The sequence below is a fragment of the Delphinapterus leucas genome, chromosome 8, assembly GCF_059928025.1.
Source record: "Delphinapterus leucas isolate spDelLeu-1000000601 "Yukka" chromosome 8, BTC_Dleu_Yukka2, whole genome shotgun sequence".
Lineage (NCBI taxonomy): Eukaryota > Metazoa > Chordata > Mammalia > Artiodactyla > Monodontidae > Delphinapterus > Delphinapterus leucas.
Window position 1 is genome coordinate 66,698,670 of NC_143136.1, and position 21,946 is coordinate 66,720,615.

Sequence of the window (21,946 nt, forward strand, 5' to 3'; positions counted from 1 at the left end):
CTAATAAGATGAATACGATACTCAAATATCATAATGATTTTTTCTGTGATTTAAACAATATCATAAGAAGGAAAGAATTTAAGAACTAAAGGTTTCCTATTTTTTATTTATTTATTTTATTTATTAATTAATTTATTTATCTATGGCTGTGTTGGCTCTTCGTTTCTGTGCGAGGGCCTTCTATAGTTGCGGCGAGCGGGGGCCATTCTTCATCATGGTGCGCAGGCCTCTCACTATCGCGGCCTCTCTTGTTGCGGAGAACAGGCTCTAGAGCGCAGGCTCAGTAGTTGTGGCACACGGGGCCAGTTGCTCCGCGGCATGTGGGATCTTCCCAGATCAGGGCTCGAACCCGTGTCTCCTGCATTGGCAGGCGGATTCTCAAGCACTGAGCCACCAGGGAAGCCCTAAAGGTTTCCTATTTTAACCTGATCCATCACACTTCCACTTGACAATGACTTTTAGTGCCAGTCTAAATTATTAAATTTAATTCAGTCAAGTATTTTGTTTCAATAAACCTTTTTTTCTCTTTGACTTAAAATGATTATTTCACTAAGAAATGCACAACAAAAGCAGATTATAGATTGTATATAAGAAAATCCCAGATCATGGCATCTGAATGAATTTGTAAATTTCAACAATACAGTTACTGGAAAGAAAAAGTGCTCAATGTTGTTGCTGCTACCCCAGTATATTTTATCTGATCTTTATTACATATTGATATTGTAAATTTCAACAGTTCAGTTATTGGAAAGATAAAGTGCTCAGTATTGTTGCTGCTAGCTCAGTATATATTATTTATCTGATCTTTGTTACATATTGATATTAGGATATTCTGTGTTAAAAGGGAACTGTACTCTACATTCAAGAAAAGACGAATATAAGCAATTGGATTAGTGACATTAAGTCAAACAAACATAACTATAGAAATTCTTGCCTTATTTTGAAGCCTCAACAGTCCAAATTATAGGATTTACAGAGTGGTAGGCAAAGAATGTAATGATTTAGTATGTTTATGTACCAGTGTTTTCCTTATGCAATCCACAAACTTGCATTTAAACACTTGAAATAGAAAATAAATATTAAATAGGTCTTTGTCTTTCTTCCAGACTCTATGAAATAATCTTCTCAGTTTGACCCTGGTTTTCTGACCTTTCCCACCTCTAGCAACACTAACGAAGAAGCAATTATAACTGAATTCTGCTTCCTCAGAAGGTTAAGAAAATACTTCGACTGAAGGCATGTAGGTATAACTACTTTGTGAGCTTGGGTGAATAAAAGGTCACAAGGGAGAAAAAAAGGTCAACAAAGTTCATTATAATTCATCATGTTTGGATGCCATTACTATTGACTGTAAATAATCATCAAAACAAAATAATAATCTCCTAATAACCAAACAGGCTCCTAACACTTACCAAATACATATGACTTGTTTCGAACATCAATTACCACTGCTGATTTTGTGTGTTAAACGATTCTGATCTCGACAGTGTGGTCAGAGAGCTGAGATAAACAAACACAAAAAGGCTCGAAGCTTGCTACTATACCTGAGCTTCTTCTTGTTGCTTTTTTAATTGTTCAAGCATCTGCTGAAATTCAGCTTCTTTCTGTTCAGCCTCTTCCAGCGTTGCCTGATTCTGTTCCTCATAGGCCATGGCCACCACAGCCAGGATTAAATTTATAAGATAGAATGAGCCCAAGAAAATGACTAGCACAAAAAATATCATGTATGTTTTCCCAGCAGCACGTAATGTCTGCAAAAATGGAAGAGATATTTTATTAAATTATATACAGGATGTTATAAGCTCACACTCTAAGTAATAAAGTATATTATAGCAGTTCTCTTGATCTCAGTATTTCATGCTTCCCAGAAGAATCATTTTATCTGTTCTCACCAGTTGATAAAGGTTTTCCCAGAAGTCTTGAGTCATAAGACGAAATAAGGACAAGAAAGCCCAGCTAAAGGTGTCGAAGCTTGTGTAGCCATAGTTGGGGTTTCTACCAGCCTTCACACAGATGTATCCTTCTGGACACTGGCTGTTATTAGGTTAAAGGAAAGAGAGGAAGTCAGTAACTATAAGTTGGATGGCTGGCTTTCCTGTTTTTATAGACGCCAATATCCATTTTATGAGACACCAGATTTCTCTCACTTTAGCCAGTGCTCAACCCAGCACTTAAGTGGACTGATTTACCTAACAACAGAATCCGCTAAGTCTATTTGTGGATTCCTCTGTGATTCATGATTGTCATTATTATATTTATCATGTCTCCATATAAAAGCAATCATATTATGATTACTATCTTCTGGGATTTGTGAACATGAACAGAAAAATAAGTCTACAGGGAAAGATTTGATTTTCACTGAAGATATCTAGAGGCAGAAGTGTGCTGAATGTGGAGGTAGGCAAGAGGGCTAAAGAAAAGATGGTGGGGTCACATTGAGAGGAATGAATGAGTCTGCAGAGTGAAGGTTTCATAGTATGACCTTAATGATCAAGCTGACCTGGCCTCAATATTGTGCCTGACACTTCTGGGCTGCGAGACTTTGGGCAAGTTTCCCACACTTGCTAGTCTTGGAGAACCTCATATGTAAGAAAGGGCGAATAACAGAACCTGCCTCCCAAACTTACAATCATTGGATACGATATCATATGTAAAACATTTAGTATAGTACAGAGAAAGAGTTAAAATCAGTCTGTTTTACTTATCACTAAGATCTGGAGATAAAGGCAGCACAATATCACATGAGCCAAATGCAAAGCCTGATGCTGATACCATTGGGAATTTTGCTACAGGTATTAGCTACTAATGTCCACAATATCATCTTCCACAGAAAGAACATTAGATTTCTGTCTACGATTCTAAAATCTTGTCAACTAGAGAAAGGTAACTATTTCTCTGAATTTTCCTCCTTGCTTTAGCTCCAGGTACAATACTTCTTAATAATAAGCATTCACATGATGACAATCATAATAATTAAAAGTACTTATTGAATGCTGTAATAGCTAAACATTCATTAATCCATTTAATCCTCACAGCCACCCTATAATTATTCCTATTTATCACATGGGGAAATCAAGGCAAGGAGAGGTGACGTTATATGGTGAAGTCTGGGTTTGAATTCATGTAAACTCTCCAGTCTATGCTGTTAACCGCTTTGCTAAAATATGCTTAACATGTACTCACCACACCTCAGATATTGACATTATCTTCAGATATCTTACATTTTATGCCATGGAGACCACATTAGCTTATATAGAATATCACACTTATAAAAGAACATGCTTATGAATTCTATTAACTTAAGCTTCTTATGTATATGTACTGCTTTTCCCTATATTTTCCGTTGAACTAATTTGCAAGATTAGCTGTGACCTAGTATGGAAAAATAATTGCTGCATATGAGTGAGTGTGTGAAGGAGGTGAGAATCCACACTTATCCCAGCTATTATGAGAGTCAGCGTGAAGTGGAATTTACGCAGGGCTTTGAATGAGGAGCAAGCGGGGGCTGGATGGGTGGAAGGTAGCAGGTTATTAAGGCCTACGCAACAGTGTGGACTGAGACTCAACACAAAACATCACTTACCCTGCATCTGAGCTGTTGCCACAAAGCAGAGCATCATTTTGCCCTTCCAAAAAATAGAAGTGACCTATTTAAAAGAGCAAAGAATAGAAAGAATCATTAAAAAAAAAAACCTCAAAACACTTCAGCCATTGTGCCTAGGTAACAAAGCTTACCTTTTCTTAAACCATGATGAAATTGATAAAATAATAAATGCATATAGGGCTAAATGAAAATATTTTAATAATAATTGAATATTAAAAAAATATCAAAAAACATTTTTGATTAAACAAATGTTTAGAAGATTGATTTAGAAAGAAATTTTTTGGTAAGGAATAACTATTATAGCATTCTCTATCAGTATTTATTGCAAATATAAACTCAAATTGCTATAATTCAAAAAATAGCTGTCAAATTAAGGCTGTTTGGCACAAAAAGTGAGAGATAGGAAAGCCTTGTTGCTTCTAAATGCTGCCATGAAATAACATTTTATTTTACAACTATGCTTTGCCTGGACCCAAACTAGATTCAGACCTTTGTTTTCCCTACCAATTTTAACTTAATTTCTTGTGAAAAGTGGACTGAGCTGTTTGCTCTTTCCATGATACTGTAAGTAAGTGTTTTGCTTTGAGTTTTGGCTTGAATACTGTCTTTCAAGATAAATTTGCTTCTTTGGAGATATGTATTTTCTAAGTATACTTATTTTTTATTCCTAAGGAATACCTTATATATAAATTTAATAAGTTGCAAAGATGATCTCAGGAAACACACACATATATAAACATACATATTTACATATTCACATACAAAAACATACAGACACATATACATTAAAAAAACACATACACACATAACCCCCACAAAAAAATTTTACTATAGTTTTCAGGAATACTTAAAAGCCTATATTCAAGGAATACCCTAATACATTATGTAGGTCAATCTGGGTCATAGTTTCACAAAAAATTTTAGATCCTTACCTCATAACATATATCAAAAAATCATTCTAGATATTTAGGGATTAAAGATTTAAAGACAAGTCCATTAATATAATATAAAAATATGTAGGTTTTCTTTTCAATCTAGACTATACAGGTGGCTGTTTAAATGCAGAATATACAGGTGGCTGTTTTACATGCAGAATATCTAGGTGAAAATTTTTATTATTTCTGAATCCAGAAGCATTTTAGAATCTTAACTATAGAAAAAAAGAAAACAAATTTGATGACTTGATTGCCTAAAAATTAGAATCACTTAGGGATCAAAAACAAACAGTAAGAAGAAAAAACAAGCTGGAGAATATATTCGCCAAAAAAAGTCAGAATGTTAACATACTTGATAAATTATAGAGATCTTATGAATTTCCCAAAATATACTATCACCTGATAGAATAACAGGTAAAAATGTCAACAGATAATTCACATTACATTAAATATATAACTTGCTAATGATACTAATAAACAATTATAGATTCTACTACATTAATAATTAAAAAGAGGATACACTTTTCCTTCTATCAGAAGATGTTAAAATATGGTAATAATCAATATTAATGAGAATTCAGTAAGTGGCCACTGCTATAGGAGGTATATAGTGGTCTGACCTCTTTGGAGAGCAATATGACACTATGTCTCCCTAGCCTTAATGTCGTCATACCCTTTAACCCCCCAAAATTCTACTAATAGAAATCTATCTGAAGGAAACAATCAGAAATAGAGAAAAGATTTATGTGCAAAGATTGTCACTGTGCTGTTATTATAACATTAATAAATGGGAAATTTCATAAATAATGAAATCATTTGTTTTATTTATTCACTTGTCCAAAGAATCTTAATCTCTTCAGTAAAAATCTTCATGAGAATACTAATTCTTAAAACATTAATATAATGTGAGAAGTGATAAAATTTCACATGGTTCTAAAAACCATGAAGGATACCTCAGACTAAGTATCCCAATGGAGTATTGATAATCAAGAGATCAATGGAAGTAGGCTAGCTAATTGCACAAGGAGAAGGAGAGGGGCTTCTTTGGTGGCGCAGTGGTTGGGAGTCTGCCTGCCAATGCAGTGGGACATGGGTTCGGGCCCTGGTCCGGGAAGATCCCACATGCCGCGGAGCAACTAAGTCCATACGCCACAATTGCTGAGCCTGTGCTCTGGAGTCCGTGAGCCACAACTACTGAGCCTATGTGCCACAACTACTGAAGCCCACATACCTGGGGCCCGTGCTCCACAATTAGAGAAAGCCCCGCACAGCGGCGAAGACCCAACGCAGCCAAAAATAAATAAATAAAATAAATTAATTTAAAAAAAAAAAAAGAGAGGGAGGGACTTGGACATTCCAATGACAGAAGGGCAGGCTTCAATGATAAGAAGTTATACTAAATCATAAGCATATTCTGATGTCCATCTCTAAAATAAAATCAAACCGTATTGATAAACAACTCTAACACAACGATTGATACCAAAGAGATAAACTGGAATAAGAATATTATAAAGGTAGGTTTTGAGTTTACACTTTCTCATCAATAAGTAACTTGCTGGACTGAGGTTCCTTAACTTTCTGATGAGTACACAAATTCAGATTTCATCTTAGTTTCTCCATTTCCAGATACATCATATACACTCAATACATATATTGAGTCAAACCAAATAGGGCCAGATTATTTTTTCCTCAGTCTTCTTAATAATCCATTTCAGCAAAATACATTGAATAGTTCAAACTACTGATTTATTTATTAAGATGACTGAAAACTCCTGATCAATCCCCAACAAATGAATATTTTTGTTGATAAAGCATTATACTGTATTGCTGTCAAGACTGGTTTAGGAAAAGAACACATCTTCAAACGGTAACTTTTATCGCGTTGATTGAAAGATAAGGAAAATGGAGTAAGATACCATTTGATTTCTGTATCATATATATTATCTTAAATTGGTCTAAGTAATTTGGTTCACGTCAAAATTGAGACAATTTTCACTATATATATATTTTAATATTTAAAGGACTAAACAGCTTAATGGTCAAAAGAGTATATCTTACTTTTATCTTCAATATATTCATCCCAGTTAAACATGCTCACTGTCCTATTGAAAGTGGTACCATTCCCATCCAATGAGTTATTAAAGAAGGAAGTGATGTTTATTTCAAAGGAAGAATTATCTGGGGGCCATTGCAAACATTTGTTTCGTAGGTTGCCCATAAACAGCTGTAATCCTATTAGTGCAAACACGCTCAGACAGAACACAGTCAGGATCATTACATCTGAGAGCTTCTTCACTGACTGGATTAGGGCGCCCACGATGGTCTTCAGGCCTACACATAAAATCAAAGGGAGAAATTTAAATATACTATTCGACAGCTACTTCACAGACAAAAACATCATGAGCTTGTCCTGGAAAATAAAGATGTCATGCAGAATGCCAACAATATTAGTTTAATGTTTGTGATTGAATAACATTTTCATGAAAAGCCTGCTAGCCGGTGAAAATGAATGAAAGCAGAATTTGTACGTTCATTAGAAAACCGTGAATGGAAATAAACCAAAAGTGTATTTCCAAATACTCCTTAGAGCAAAAGAAATGGTTTTGTTATTCATGCTTAAACATCAACCTTGTATAAATTTTTTGCCTTTATTTGCAGATGTCTTACTCCCTAACCTCTTATTGATTTTATAAAAATCTATATGAATAAAGTAGTAAGAAATCTTGAAGTCACTGAGTTATGAGGTTATATATTTGTGAATTCTGCAAGCTTGAGTATGGGTTAAAAAAGGAAGACATCTGAAAACTGAGCCCCATGCAGCACTCATGCTATCCCTTGCTCTTTCATTTATCTGAAGTTAAGAAAATTACCAGTTTTAGACCTAACTGGTCAAATCTGCAGGTTTGAATGCCTTACAGTTTAGCTTCTATGCAGAAAGCTTGATGTTACAGGACGCAAACCATGTAGCCTGTTACTGCAAATGCCTCATGCAAAAACTTGTTAAACTCAAAGGCTGATTTAGAACAGATCATTTTAAAGAAAGCAACTAGTAAAAGCAAAGAATCAAATCCACCCAAAATATGATGTACTGATTCTTGCTTTTTTACAAATTTATTTGCAATAGGTGAGAAGCAACAAGGCTTACGCACAAAAGCTGTGATTGTAGCACCAATGCTGCTAAAGTCAGCCTCGGTGTTTAACCTAGCTCTCACCTGGAATGACTGAAATTGTTTTCAGTGCTCGGAGAACTCTGAATGTTCTCAACGCTGAGACATTGCCCAGGTCCACAAACTCTGTCACATATCTGTAATAGGGAGTTCACACACAAACACAATAACAGAACACAAGAAACAGTTGGAGATATAAGGGGCCTACCACCTTATACCAGTTTCTTCTTACCTGGAATTACAGAAATAGTTTTCAAAGCTCTCAAGACTCTGAAAGTTCGAAGAGCTGAAACATTGCCTAGGTTTACAAATTCTGTTACATACCTGTAGAATTAAATCAGAGTTATTCAGAATTTAGGGAAATCTAAGTCTAAGTTGGTCTTTCATCAAGATCTTTCAACTTCAATGAGTGTTGCCATCAGATTTCCCAATTAAGAGAAAAATGGCATTGTCATCAATCATAATCTCTGTTACTTGGGAAATTTATTTTATTGCTTTACAGCACTAATTGAAATCAAAGCCATGTAATTTACTATGATAGTCCCTAATTTCTCCAAAGTGCACAATCTGATTGGAAGAAAAATATCCTAAATTCACATAATAACCAAGAAAAATGCTTGATCTGTTAAGGTAAACCACCAAGGAGAAATACAGTGTAGGCTCCCACTAATGATTTACTCTTCCTGGATAGGAAATGTATTAAGATACTTACGCAAAAGTAATGACTGTGAAATCCAACCAATTCCACGGATCCCGTAGAAATGTGAAATCTTCTAAACAAAAGCCCCTTGCAAGTATTTTTATAAGTGATTCAAAAGTGTAAATTCCTGTAAAGGTGTACCTGAGAGAAAATAGCCAAGCCCACATTAAAGGTCTAGTAGGTAATTTACATGTACATATCTTAAAGGAGAAAAACAACAAATACAAATTAGAGGCTTCCATACAGTTCTATATTGGTCTCCCTATAATGTAGACCTTAGGTAGTACTTAAGGAAGAAAGAAATATTACATTCTGAAAGACATTCTCATTGACTATAAATGAGTATTGTACTTGCTACATTAATTCATTTGAAAGCCCAAATAATATGGTTCTATATGAAAATATTACCTGAAATACACTAGTTTTGGTTTAATTTAAGGAAATAGTTATTAACAAAAATAAATGAAGATTTTTTGTCTAATAAAATGTGCATCATTAACAGCAATGAAATATATACTAATAAAACATAGAAAGGTGATAGCCATGAGGAAAAGAACATACAAACTAGGTATAATTTTTATCATCAGATATTAGTAATCACTGATTACCTTTGAAAGAGTGTGAGGCTCGTAAGGAAGATAAAGAGCTACAAATATTGGCAGTCATATCAGTGCAGTAATTGGAGCAACTTAATGAGCCAGTGCAAGCTTTGTCCTACAGAAAATCAGTGGTTGAAATGAACTTGAATCACTGTCTAACTGGTTTGTAGTAGCTAGTATGATTTGCTAAAGAAACTGATGAGGTCTCAAGATGTTAAATGCACATAAAGGGACAACAATATTGCAAGATTTTTTTTAAATCTTCTACTTACTCCACATTCTTTGTCCAGTCTGGAGGATTACTCATGGTCATAAATACACAGTTGGTAAGAATAGTGCACATAATGAGCACATTGAATAAAGTAGAAGAATACCGTCAAGGAAGACAAAATTCAGTGGAAAATTTCACTTTCATACACCATTATGTCTTTCACCACCATGAAGTTTAGAACTCTTATGCCCTTATTATTTTATTATTGAGTTTGCTTTTTCCATTTCTGTTATTTTAACAACTCCATAACCAAGTCATGTCAGGCCAAGCCATCAATTATTTGGAGGCTACTTATGTGATTTTAGTAATGAAAAAGATTAAATGAAAAGAAATTAGCTTATTGGTAAGTAATTTATCAATTTAAGTTTTTTTCTTTCTTTAATGACAGACTCAACGACTGAAGTGCAAGCTCAGCACGTATGAAGACTCTGACAAAAATTCAACAAGAGAATACCAGTAATTACAGTCGTCCCACAGTATGCGTGGGGGATTGTTTCCAGGACCTGCAGCGGATACCAGAATCCACGGATGCTCAAGTCCCATAGTGGGCCCTCTGTATCCATGGTTTCTGCATCCTCAGATTCAAGGAACCATGGATCCTGAACACTGTACACCACCTACTGTTGGTTGAATCTGCGAATGTAGAACCCATGGATATGAAACCCATGGATGGGGAGGGCCGACTGTAACTGAATGCATTATAACTCCATCCTAAGGGTCATCTGAGTGGAATATCTTCAATAAAATTCTTTCTAAGTGGAATATATAATATACGGTGATTGCTCGTTAAATTCTGAATAGTAAGAGAAGATGGCTGGTGTTAGTACTGACATTTCTTGGGTTTGTAACTGTGGCCAAATTACTTATAATTTCCCTAAGCCTTGGTTCACTTTGCTATAAAAGGGAGAAAGAATAACCATTTCACAGGATTGCTGTCAGGATCAAATTAGTTAAAATATATTAAACCTCCTACAACTTAATGTGCCTTGTACATGGTAGATACTCAATAAATTACTTTCTTAATTTCCTAAATCATAGAGAACACTACTTATAAGAAACATGTGGTTTGTTTCACTCTACCCCACTTTGCCTGTGTAGACATAGCCAATGCAGTTCACTCTCCTTTATACTGAAAAACAGCAACAAAAGCTCTTTAAGAAAACTTTCAGTAGTAATACTTGAAATAACTTTCTTTCATAGTTAATAAAAAGCACAAGAAGAATTCAGCTGTACTTATGCAAAACAAGAGCTTTATCAATATAGATTTAGAAACTGTATAAAAATTCCAGTGAATAAATGCTATTAATATCACTTCTCACTCTTTATTTTTATTTATTTATTTTTTTTGCGGTACGCGGGCCTCTCACTGTTGTGGCCTCTCCCGTTGCGGAGCAACAGGCTCCAGACGCGCAGGCTCAGCGGCCACGGCTCACGGGCACAGCCGCTCCGCGGCACGTGGGATCCTCCTGGACCGGGGCACGAACCTGTGTCCCCTGCATCGGCAGGCGGACTCTCAACCACTGCGCCACCAGGGAAGCCCTCACTCTTTATTTTTATTATAAATCTTCACATTACTTACACATAGTAAAATATCAGCACGATTTTAAGTGTAGTAAAATAGAATAGTGTTGTGTTATCTATATGTTGTGTTATGTATTATGTGTTAATCTATAAAGGAAGCTTCTTTGCACCTGCAACTGACTTTAGTCAAAGCAATCATTGATTTTTCATTTTGACTGGCAGTGATGCAAGGCACATGCTTGATTCTCAGCTTGTTAAAATGCATCCACATGAAAACAGTCATAAGTGAATGGTGTGGATCAGCCACATGAGGGCACTACAACCTAGAGAACACAGAAAAACACCATTTCAAAGAAGAAACATTTTTCCTTTATTGCTACAAAGAAACAAAAAGTAAGACAAAATTAAAGACGACTTGCTATTAGTATATAAAACTAGAGGATCCTCTGTGTCTGTTAGGCTGCTAGGCTCTACTGGAGAAAATGACTCCCCTTGGTCGGTTGGCGCCATTCAAAATACATGGTTCCCAGCCTCACCCACACTCAACACAGTCTAAATATTTCTCCACTTCACTGCACCTCCTACTCTGCAAAGACAATTCCAAATATTCTCCACTCTTCTCTGATCTCCAATCTTCTTCCTTCCCTCCCCATTTCAAACTCATGACCTTATTTCCTACTTCACTGAGAGAAGAGATAGGATCAGAATGCCATATCTTTACTTCCCACTCCCAAATTGACAAACCGCTCTGTAATAAGATCCTTTCCTCCTTCTTGTTTCAATGGGGGGAGTTTTCAATCCCTCTACTCATACTCTGGACACCTTCTACCTTTCCAGAACACTTCAGAAATCTCTTATCTCTTCCTTCTCTTACCTTTAACACTTCCCACTCTATCTACCTCTTCCTATCAGCACAAACTTGCTTAAGTCTCTCTTATCTTGGAGGAAAAAAAGAAAATACTTTCCTATAACCCACAATCCTCTAACTACTTACTACTAACTACTTCTCTTTTCCAGTTCACAGCCAAACTTCTTGGAAGAGATGTTTATCTTTACTTTCCCTCATTTATCTATCACATCCTTAGCCTACCAGTTTTCTTTCTAAATATGACAAACATCTTCATGTTTTGTCCCTGAAAACAAAAGAATAATTTTGAGTTCTTATTTGACTTGCTCTCTCAGCAGCATTTGACAAGCATGAATCTTCCCCCTTTCATTATGTTCTCTTATTTTTGCTTTCATGAAGTCCCAATCCCTTGATTTTTCATGTCTCATGGACAATTTTTTTGTACCCTTTGAAATGTTATATTTCCCTTTTTGAAAAGGACATCAGATATCCAAGCCGTTTTTCCCTCTCCTGCTATATTTATCCTAGTAAAGCTCATCAACATACATAGCTCCAAGTACATTTACATGCCCACTGATCTCAAGTATTTCTCTCCAGACTAGCCCTCTCTTCCGAACTCAACTGTCCATGGTACCCAATTGTACATATTACATCTGCATTTATGTTTACTCATTTCATTGACACTTCAAATTTTTTCAGTTCTAAAACTAAACTAAAAATCTTTTCATCCTATTCCTCTGCTCCTCTAAAATACTGCCCCTTTGACATCTCTGTATCACAGAAAATGGCTCATGATCCAGTCAGGAACCTAGGAGTGATCTTGCATTTTTCTCTTCCTTAAACCTCCACATTCAACTTAACACCAAATATTGTCAATTCTACCTGCTATGCCTGGATTCAGTGAACTTTCCCCCCAATCCTCATATCACTACATAGCCCAGGTGTCCATCAAATCTAACCTAGATTACTGCAATTTCATCTAAACTGGTCTTTCTGAATCCATGTTTGACTCCTTTCAATCCTTTCTGCATACTGTACCAAATGACCTTTGTAAATGTAATTTCAATAGCTTTCCACTACCTTAGGATGGCGATCAAATATCTTACAAAGAGTGAAGAGTCTAGGAGACCTAACTGCTCTCTAATTCTCCAGTTTCAGCTTCTTTACTCTTCATTCCACTCTCCCCAGTCCAATATTATTGCAATTGTTTTAGGTCATGGAATTAAATAAGCTCTTTTTCAAGTCAGGATCTTAGCAAATATCACCTCTTTTCCCTGGACATGCTCTCTACTTCACCTAGCCAATTCCAACTTTTTCTCCAGCACTCAGATTAAAAGTTATTTTCAGTAAAATGCTGTGCACAATAGCACATTTCCTGATTAGGTCTATCAGTAATACATACTTGTAGCACCTGATACCATTCCTCCAATGACTAATTTTAACACTGATTTTTTTTCTGCTAGGCAGTCAACCTCACAAGGGCCATGTCTATATTGTTCACCACCATACCCTTGCCATTTTGCAGTGCCCGTTGACTATTGAATGATGTCAGTTCAGAAGATTGTTTATTACTAAGTGAAGTAAATTTTCCCTTTTTAATGATATATTTATTAATATGGATCAGAAATACAGCATGAAATTTGTTTTCACATATATCAAGTTCACAAGTTTCTACACTTTTTTTGAAAGAGAGAACACTGGATAAATATAAAGTGGAAATTGATAGCCTCATGAGATTTATGTCACATAACAGACTAAGCCATGGTTTTATGACCCTTAAAAATATTTACTCCTTATAATGATAAAAATTAAGTATATATAATAATGTAAAATATATATTCAAATATTAATAAATAATAGAAAGAGTGAATATTACCCAGTAAGTCAAAATTAATAAATCATTACACTCAAACTCGTGTTTTTCACATTGTATGACTATCATTTTAATAATAAAAATATGCTTAAGTTAAAGATCCTGACAGATGCTCAAAAAGGAAAGCAAATAAAACTATTTTGCTTTTAAACCAAATAAGAAATAACTAGAGTCAGGTTTTTATGCTATTAGTTTAATAGATAATCTCTAAATAGAGAGTTTCAAAACCCATTACTTTTTAAAATCACTATAAATGTATTTTATCAGTCACATATCTTTAAGATTCTCGGAGTTTGGTGAGTGATTGAAATAGTAGGATTTCAGATAATGATAACAAATATACAAATATGAAAAAAAATGTAGACATGGTATTGGTGATACCATACATTGAAAAAGTATAGAAACTCCATGTCAAGGTAGATTTCAAGGGGTTAGAATTAGTAACAAAATGCATATATTTATTTTCTAAATATATATTCCATGACATCAACTAAAGTACATTTTTCGAAAGAACAATGAATCCTAGAATAGTATTTCCTTAAGAGACTTTGTATATAAAATAAAATAGAGGTAGGTTAACCTCATATAATATCAGGAAAAAAAGGATTTTAAAATCTATTAATTTCTCTATACCAGGTATTAATAAAAATGTGTTAACCTTTTGATTGATACTAACCCGTCAATTGGCAAGTCTAAAATATTTCCTATGTGTGTAAGATGAGGAAAGACTTCAAGTTTATACTGAAAATGGTTTATGTAACTTTTGACATGGAAACTAGATGTCTACCCCTATATCCATGTAGGTAGGATGAAGCAGCATGAGTTTTAAAGTGATGAACTGTGGATCAGATGCATCCTTTACCAAACACATGGGCTTCAGCAAGTTAATTCTTTAAGGCTCAGTTTTCTTGTGTAAATGCAGATAAGAGTCCTAATACTTTTCTTAGAGGATACAATCATTTTTATTACTATTAATCATTTGTTTATTTAACATAAAAATGTAGGGCGTTTCTTTGTTATTCTTTTTTTCCTTTGTTATTCTTAAGGAGAAGACATCGTTTGTTCTGTCCAGGGGCTTTGTAATAATACATAATATCCAGAGAAGTTGCAGAGAAATTGTCAACTTAAAATATATATGAACTAGAGGTAGAAGATAGTTTTATGTAAGAGGTTTTCTAACATAAAAATGGAGAATTCAAAGCAAAGTAAGACAGGCCTCTTTCTACATATTGATGCATATTTGTGAGACAGCAGAAATATTGACTAAATGTCACATATATATGTGACACACACATAATGTTAACTCTTGAGTTGTTTAATTTTGTTATTAACAAATTCCTAACTATGTGATAACTTTTGAGCATTAAAGCAGGAAAAATAGAAATCATAAGCTGTTTACCCTCCTTTCCCTTAGACCTATATAATTTTGTGGTTTTGATTTCTACATAGATGAAAACCGTGATTTTTTAATTTCTACATAGATACCATATAATTTTGGGATGAGCTAAAAAGCTCGCTTCCTATTTAATGAAATAGTAAGTTGGAGCCACTGAAAATAACCTTTGAAATACACAGAGACAGAGATACTGGCAATGCCCCCAGTACATTATTTATACCCGAGGGTTCAGAAATCAGTTTTCTTCTGTTAGATGGAAATTGCAAAAGACCTAATCTGAAGTTTTAGCTCTGCCACTTATATAAAATGTAGTCTTAGAAAAAGACTAAACATGTGTGGGCTTCAATGAACTCACCTGCAAAATGAGAAGGCTGGAACTGACCACATTATGTTTTGGTCGATTAACAGCTCCTAACTCTGGTGCTGTATAAACATTTTGTTTGCAAAATCAAGCCTCAAGACAGTAGAGATTTGTACAGAATTCTTTGTGGAATTCCTTAAACAATATGAGAGTGTTCCTTTGCTAATCTTGCAGCAGCTGCTCCTAGAATTGTAGCTACTACTACCAACAATAGCTGTCCCGGCTACCAGTTATCATGTTCCTACCAAGTGTTAGTCATGGTGTCAGGTACTTATGTAGTTATTATTACTGATGTATATATAACGATTGCAATTTTATAGATGGAGAAACTGAGATTCAAAACAGATGGAGTAACTTGGCCCAAGGTCATGGAGCCAGTAAGTAAATCTCAGAGGTGGGGGTTGAATCCAGGTTTTCTGAAACCAAAAGCTGTGTATTTTCCTACCACTTATGAATGATAGGTAGTTCTGCATTATTGTGTGATCTGGAGTGTTTCAGGTCTTTGCCATCACTTTAAATACCATCCATACACTGACATCTCTCAGTTATACCTCCAGCCCAACCCTTTTCTGAACTCCAGACTTGTATTTCCATTTAACTTCTCAACTCCTCCACTGAATGTCTAATAGACCCCTCAGAAAAAAAAATATGTTCAAATCCACACTTTTGATTTTACCCAGCATATCCCTCCACCTAATGTTGTCCCAAGCTCAAGTAACTGCATTTTTCTTTCTTGACCAGACTAAACACTTGGAGTCTTCCTTAGCTCTGCTCATTTCCTCACACCCCATGTCCAACTGCTCAGCATATCCCGTTCAGCTCTTCTGAAAAACACATCTGAATTTGATGACATCTGCTACCCTCATTGTTTCCACCAAAGGCCAAGCCACTGGCGTCCCCTGCCTTCATAATGGCAGTAAGCCCCCAATCTATCTTCTTGCTTCCATTCTTTCCCCCCAGGCAGCCTGTTCTCCACGCAGCAGCCAGAGTGATCTTTCTCAAATTTGAGTCAGGTGATGACACTCTTCTGCTGAAAACCCTCCAGTCATCTCTCCCCATCTCATGCAGCATAAATTTGGTGTCCTCACCACAGCCTACAACTTCAGCTCCGACCTTCACTCTCACTGACCTCAGCCTCTCCTACTCTCTGCCTTTCCCACTCTCCTCCAGGCACTCTGGGCTCGTGGCTGATTCTAGAGCACACCAGGAACACTTCCACTTTTATCCTTTGCCTTCATATTTGCTATTCCCTTTTCCCCTCAGATTTCCATGTCTCACTCCCTCACTTCCTTTGGCTCTCTATTCAAATGCTATTTTTTTCAGAGAGGACTTCCCTGATCATATGATTTAAAACAGGACCTTGCCACTCTTCTCTTTTTACACTGCTTTATTTTTCTTAATAGCACTTATCACTAGCTGATTTATTTTTATTATCTCTCTCCTCTCAAACACACACATACACATGAATGTAACCACATGCGAGCAGGGACTAGGTTTGGCTCTATGTTGCATCCCAGTGTCTAGAAGAACATCTGCCACACAGTAGGTACTTAGTAAATATTTGCAAATGAACAAATGAATGAGTAACAAATGCAAAGTAAAGGAGAGTGTGTGTATTAAAGTAAAATAATAAAAACTGACATGCAACACATTGAAAATTCTGATAGGGAATTTTAGGAATATGGATTATTTTTTACTTGTTTACTATCTAGAAAATATAACCATATTTTATTTAACTATTGAAACAAGGTAATGGGCACATCAACAGCATTTTCAGTTTTCAAAATATACCCTGACAAAAATATAGTAAGCTAAGATTTTTCTGCCAAAATCAAGAAACAAAGCTAATTTGATATGCAACAGCTCCTAATGAAGATAACAACTCTTTAAGAAATAAGTCAGGATTTTCGGTGGAAATAGAGATACCAATCTAGGTTTAAGATACAAATTTCTTGATTGTGACTGGCCATATTCTGGATTATAAACTAATGATAATAAATACACAACAACCTCTTAACTGTGCCCAAGACCCACCATTACCAACCCCAAGCATTGTTATCTTATAGCAAAAGATACTTGAAGTCAGAAAACCAGGATTTGAGCTTAGGATTTGCGTTGTGAGGAATAAGACAAAATAATTGGGAAAATCACCTGCAAACTGTACAGTATTATTTACATCAAAGTTTACGAGGATCTCTAGGCAAATGTGCCTTATCACCAAAAGACTGAAGAATGTGTCTATCAGTCTACCTGCCTTTTCTCATATCTCTACTCCAAGGTGAGATATCTGAAATATAGTATTTTAATTCAGGCAATCAGAGATTTTTAAAAATCTACTTTTTCTACGTTGGAAGAAATCTGTAACTATATGCCATTTGTAAGGTTCTGGGAGAGTCAACCGTTCAGTTTGGCAAGTCTTAGATTTACCTGGCTGCCTTCACATTTCAACTTGCACCACTGCAGGCCTCCTAACAACTTTGCCCCTTGGAGGTTTTCTTTTTTACTGGGAAGCAAGTGCAAACCTTCAAATTAAATTGTATCTTGATTCCTGAATAGCCCCCACCATAAACTCGGTCCTCAATGCCCAGAGTCTTTGATCAGAACTTCTAAAACTGCTCTCATGCTCTACCACTGGAAGTCTCTTTTCCCAGACGGCATTAAGTTAGGGCTCCTGGGTCTCCTAATATAGAATTTTTTGGAGTGGAGATTATAGATTTTCAAAAAAAATACTATCTCCCCACAAAAGTTTTAAAACAACAAAAACAACAAAAAATCCTGCCTTTTCCTTTAACATTGGGCTTTCTTAATTTTATTTCATCATTCAGTTTCGAGAAAAATAGATTTTTCTGACCTCTTCAAACCTTCCATTTTGTCAATTGTTTTGCATCTAATTATTTAACCTCTTGACTCATTTGTCACTTATTTATTCAATATGTACTCTCTCAGTATTTACTATGAACAGAGCATTGGGCTAAGTCTGAATTTTCCACATAATTTCATGTATAAATTGTGATTATATAGGGATGTACAATTATTTTTAAATATAATAAATAATTTATGGAAAGATTTATTCAGTGCCCAGATTATAAATACTCAAACATAATAATGGACCATAATTTATAGTTCAAGAGACTCAAATCTAAATCTCAGTTTCATTATTCATTCCTAAAGCTAACTCAAAGCATTTTTTCTCCCTGTACAACTGGGTTCTCTTACTTGAAAAACAGAAGTAAGGAATCATTATTGCTTAAAAAAAACTCACAAGAAATTATTAAATGTTAAAACATGAAATTAAAATATGCTGACGTCTATGCAAAACTGGGGGCGGGGGTGAAAAAGGAATGACCTAGAGGTTAAAAGGAAACTGAATTCCAGAATGCCACGCTTCTAAAGACATCATTTGCCACAATGCCAGGCAAGTCTGGGGACATGCTTTACAGCCCCTCCACCCAGAAATTAGATGACTTCCCTGTACCAAGCTTATCCCATCTCTTGAATTCCTTATCTTTTCTAATTCCCTACCATATCTAATTCAAATATTTTCTGGGCCTGCTAGAGGAAGTTAAGTTTTTACTTTGTAAGCCTTAAAGCCAAGCCCTGGGCTGACCATGTTGTAAATTGCAGGCAATGACTCTTTCTAATTAGGAAACAAAATTTAAAGTTGTCCTACCTGAGACTTTGCTTAACTTTCAGTTTCCCCTTCCTTACCTCTAGTTCCTGATATATATCAGTTCCTCATCCCAAGGCTTCTGTGCGCTTCCTGTAAACGCCTCTGCGCAGCACAGCCAGTCTTGCAAACCTCTGCTTCCTTGGTTGTTGCAGGGCTGGCTGTCAGCCAGATCACTGTCCCTGGCCTGGAATAAAACTTCTCATTCACAACTACTCTATTTACCTTCAGGAGTAAATCAAATCACCATCTCCCACCAAGGCGTCATCAATCCCATCTCTAGGAAGTAGATACTTAATGAGGAGAATGAAGCATGAAATGAGGATATATATGTATAAATAGAAATTAAACCTTTGGAAAGAGATAATTGTAGCAGGACCTGAGACTTGAATAAAACATAGGAACAAGTGACCCAAAAAAGTGACATTTGAAAGGCTAATGTGTATTCCATCACAATTATAAACATTTATAACTCAAAGCTTTCAAATGCTAAAATGAAAAGCAGAAAGTAGTAAAATTCAGATGAAAAAGATATAAAATCGTATAATTCAGATTATGCATATATTTTCCAAATGTAAAGTAGTGAAGAAAATTAACTCACAGAATTTACCCATTATATAGATAACCTTGTAAAATTTGAAGACTTATAAAAGGAAAGCCTGGTAATACTGTCAAAATTAATGAAGAAGTCTTGGATGTAGTAGGCAATTCAGAGGGAGAAGAGGAGGAAAGAAGAAAGAAAGAAGTAGTAAGTCAGGGAAAGAAGAAATACTTGGAAGATGGGGCAAAGTGTTTCACTTACCTATGATCCCATTTTGCAATAATGCGAACTGTTGAGTAAGAGGGAAAAAGAAAGAAAGAGCACATAACATTGCCAACCATGCATATTTCTGAAAAATTCCCAACTCAATAAGTCAGTCAAAGAGCAAAATCATATTAAATGACTATTTGAAAAAAGGATATGAATGTACCAAAATCTTAATAGCTAATTTTCTAATAGGGTTGAAGGGAGTTAAAATGTACAGGGCAGGGGTGGCACTGAATCGAGAGATTGCTTTCCCTTTATTCAATACTATAAACGTCTGAAAAAGAAAACAAACACATAAAACAGAATTTAGAATCTTAGTATTAAAATTAAGAATATTTTAAGAAAAAAGTGAGACAACTTGTTAGAAATATTGTCTTATAAAATATAATAATATACTAATTACCAACATATGACATGATGCTGTGTGCTTTCTCTTTCTGAGCCCTATAAACTCTCCTAAATTTCATAAGTGATATGAGGATTTAAGAACATAAAGAAAATCTGTAGTCACTGCCATAGGAATGCTTAGCATCCTTATCAAGTTTTAATATCAGTATTTTAAAGCTGTAATTATAATCCACAAAGAGCTCAAAAATGAGGCTTTGATTCGTTTTCCAGTTAGATAAAAATTTTCTCAGAGGAACTTCAGGGTTTTCCAGAGGTGTTGTTTGATCACACTCTTTTTTGGGCACTTAAAAGCCACCTGCTTTTATTTCTTCTGGGGGGAGCCATGGAATGGGCAAAGTTTATGGTGTGAAGGAATAAACCTGCTGAAGATCAAAGTACCTTATGCAGAGCTAGATATTGTAAAGAGGAATTTGGATACTACTCCTGGAAATATTTTTAATGCATAAAAAAATATACTCCTTGTCTTAACTTTCTGCTTCACCACACTGTAAGGTAAACAGACTTTTGCCCTTCCTCATTTCCCCCACTGCAGGATGCCCCTTCAGTTCTCTGCCTGTCCTGGACATGGGTTCAAATGAGTGCTTCCAAAAGGCTTCTAGGGTAATGGGTCCATTACATGGTCAAGCCTACCTAGTACCCTAATGATACTTCAGACAGAGGGGACGAGGCGCAACATTCTTCACCTGACATCCCTGGCCCTAGCCCGGAAGCAATTAGGAAGTAGGGGAAGTAAAGGCAACTTGACTAAGAACTCACTTTCTTATTGATATAGTAGGGGTCCAGGTCCTCCAGGGGCTCTGACACCATCTCTGGAGGAATGTCTCCATAAATAAATGGAAGGGATTTTCCTGCTTCCAAGTCACTATTTGGCTTTGGGCCATTTTCATCATCTTCATCCTTGCGTTCTTGTTTGGGTCTCTTAGCTTTCTCTTCTGCAATGCGTTGCTCAATAGCAGCAAGGGATTCCCTGGTAAAGAAGCGGAAGCTGTCAGGTCCTGGCGGTACCAGCACTGATTGTGCCATCTTTTCATCCTGCTCCTTTAATCACTGTTTAGCTCCTTGCATAAGAAAGTGCTATGGAAACGAGAGAGAGAGAGAGAGAGAGAGAGAGAGAGAGAGAGGGAGAAAGAGAGAGACAGAGAGAGACAGAGAGAGGGAAAAAAAGCAACGGTCATTAGGATAAAACGCGACTGTAGCCAATTACATGATACTGAGATAAAATATATAAACCAAGCTATCTGTAATATTTTACTAAGGAAGCTGCACTTGGCACTCGGGGGATTCTCCTGCGTGCATTCATCTGCTTGCATGGAGATCTATCTTTCACATTCAGTAGGTGTCTATGAGGTAATCTAATCTCCCACTCCCAAAATGTTTTAAGTGAAAATATCCAACTCAGAGCTCAGAAATGGAGAATACTGGTTTGTGCTTGCTGTTTCACTTGTGTGAATATTTTGGCAGCCATCTTTTTCAGCATCCCTTCTGAAAAAAATATCCGAGATCCATAACAAGAGATGAATAATTACCAAAAATTGGAGAACCTGGGCTGTGCAAAGATCTTGCATGTATCTCTCCATTTTTTTCCATGTTCCCTTTGGCCTACTTTTCCACCTCAAAGAGCTTATTCAAAATCAACGCACCTGGTAAAGAGCTCTGGAAATCCTGAAATGCCAGGCTGTGGAAACATAGGTAGATACTGCTTGAAAGCAAGGGAGCGGGAAGGAGCAGGGAATGCCGGATTGCATTTGGAACTGCTCGGAAGCTGCACAGGAAGGGACCCAGCTCCTGC

At 35.9% G+C, this 21,946-nt stretch overlaps 1 protein-coding gene across 2 annotated transcripts in view; it reads right to left on the bottom strand.

Annotated features, from left to right (window-relative positions):
* Positions 1-21,254, bottom strand: part of LOC111172813 (sodium channel protein type 2 subunit alpha) — a 90,974-nt gene extending 69,720 nt beyond the window's left edge. The window contains exons 1-9 of one of the 2 annotated variants that reach the window (XM_022569921.3): positions 20,914-21,254; positions 19,905-20,023; positions 9,278-9,367; positions 8,419-8,547; positions 7,752-7,843; positions 6,598-6,870; positions 3,584-3,647; positions 1,893-2,034; positions 1,545-1,751 (exon numbers count right to left, since the gene is read on the bottom strand). In XM_022569921.3, coding sequence (XP_022425629.1) covers positions 1,545-1,751; positions 1,893-2,034; positions 3,584-3,647; positions 6,598-6,870; positions 7,752-7,843; positions 8,419-8,547; positions 9,278-9,367; positions 19,905-20,023; positions 20,914-21,180 — 1,383 coding nt within the window. In that variant the 5' untranslated portion in view covers positions 21,181-21,254. Of the gene's footprint in view, positions 1-1,544; positions 1,752-1,892; positions 2,035-3,583; positions 3,648-6,597; positions 6,871-7,751; positions 7,844-7,938; positions 8,031-8,418; positions 8,548-9,277; positions 9,368-19,904; positions 20,024-20,913 lie in introns of both variants that reach the window. The other variant, XM_022569926.2, reaches the window with a different exon arrangement.
* Between the last annotated feature and the right edge of the window lie 692 nt (positions 21,255-21,946).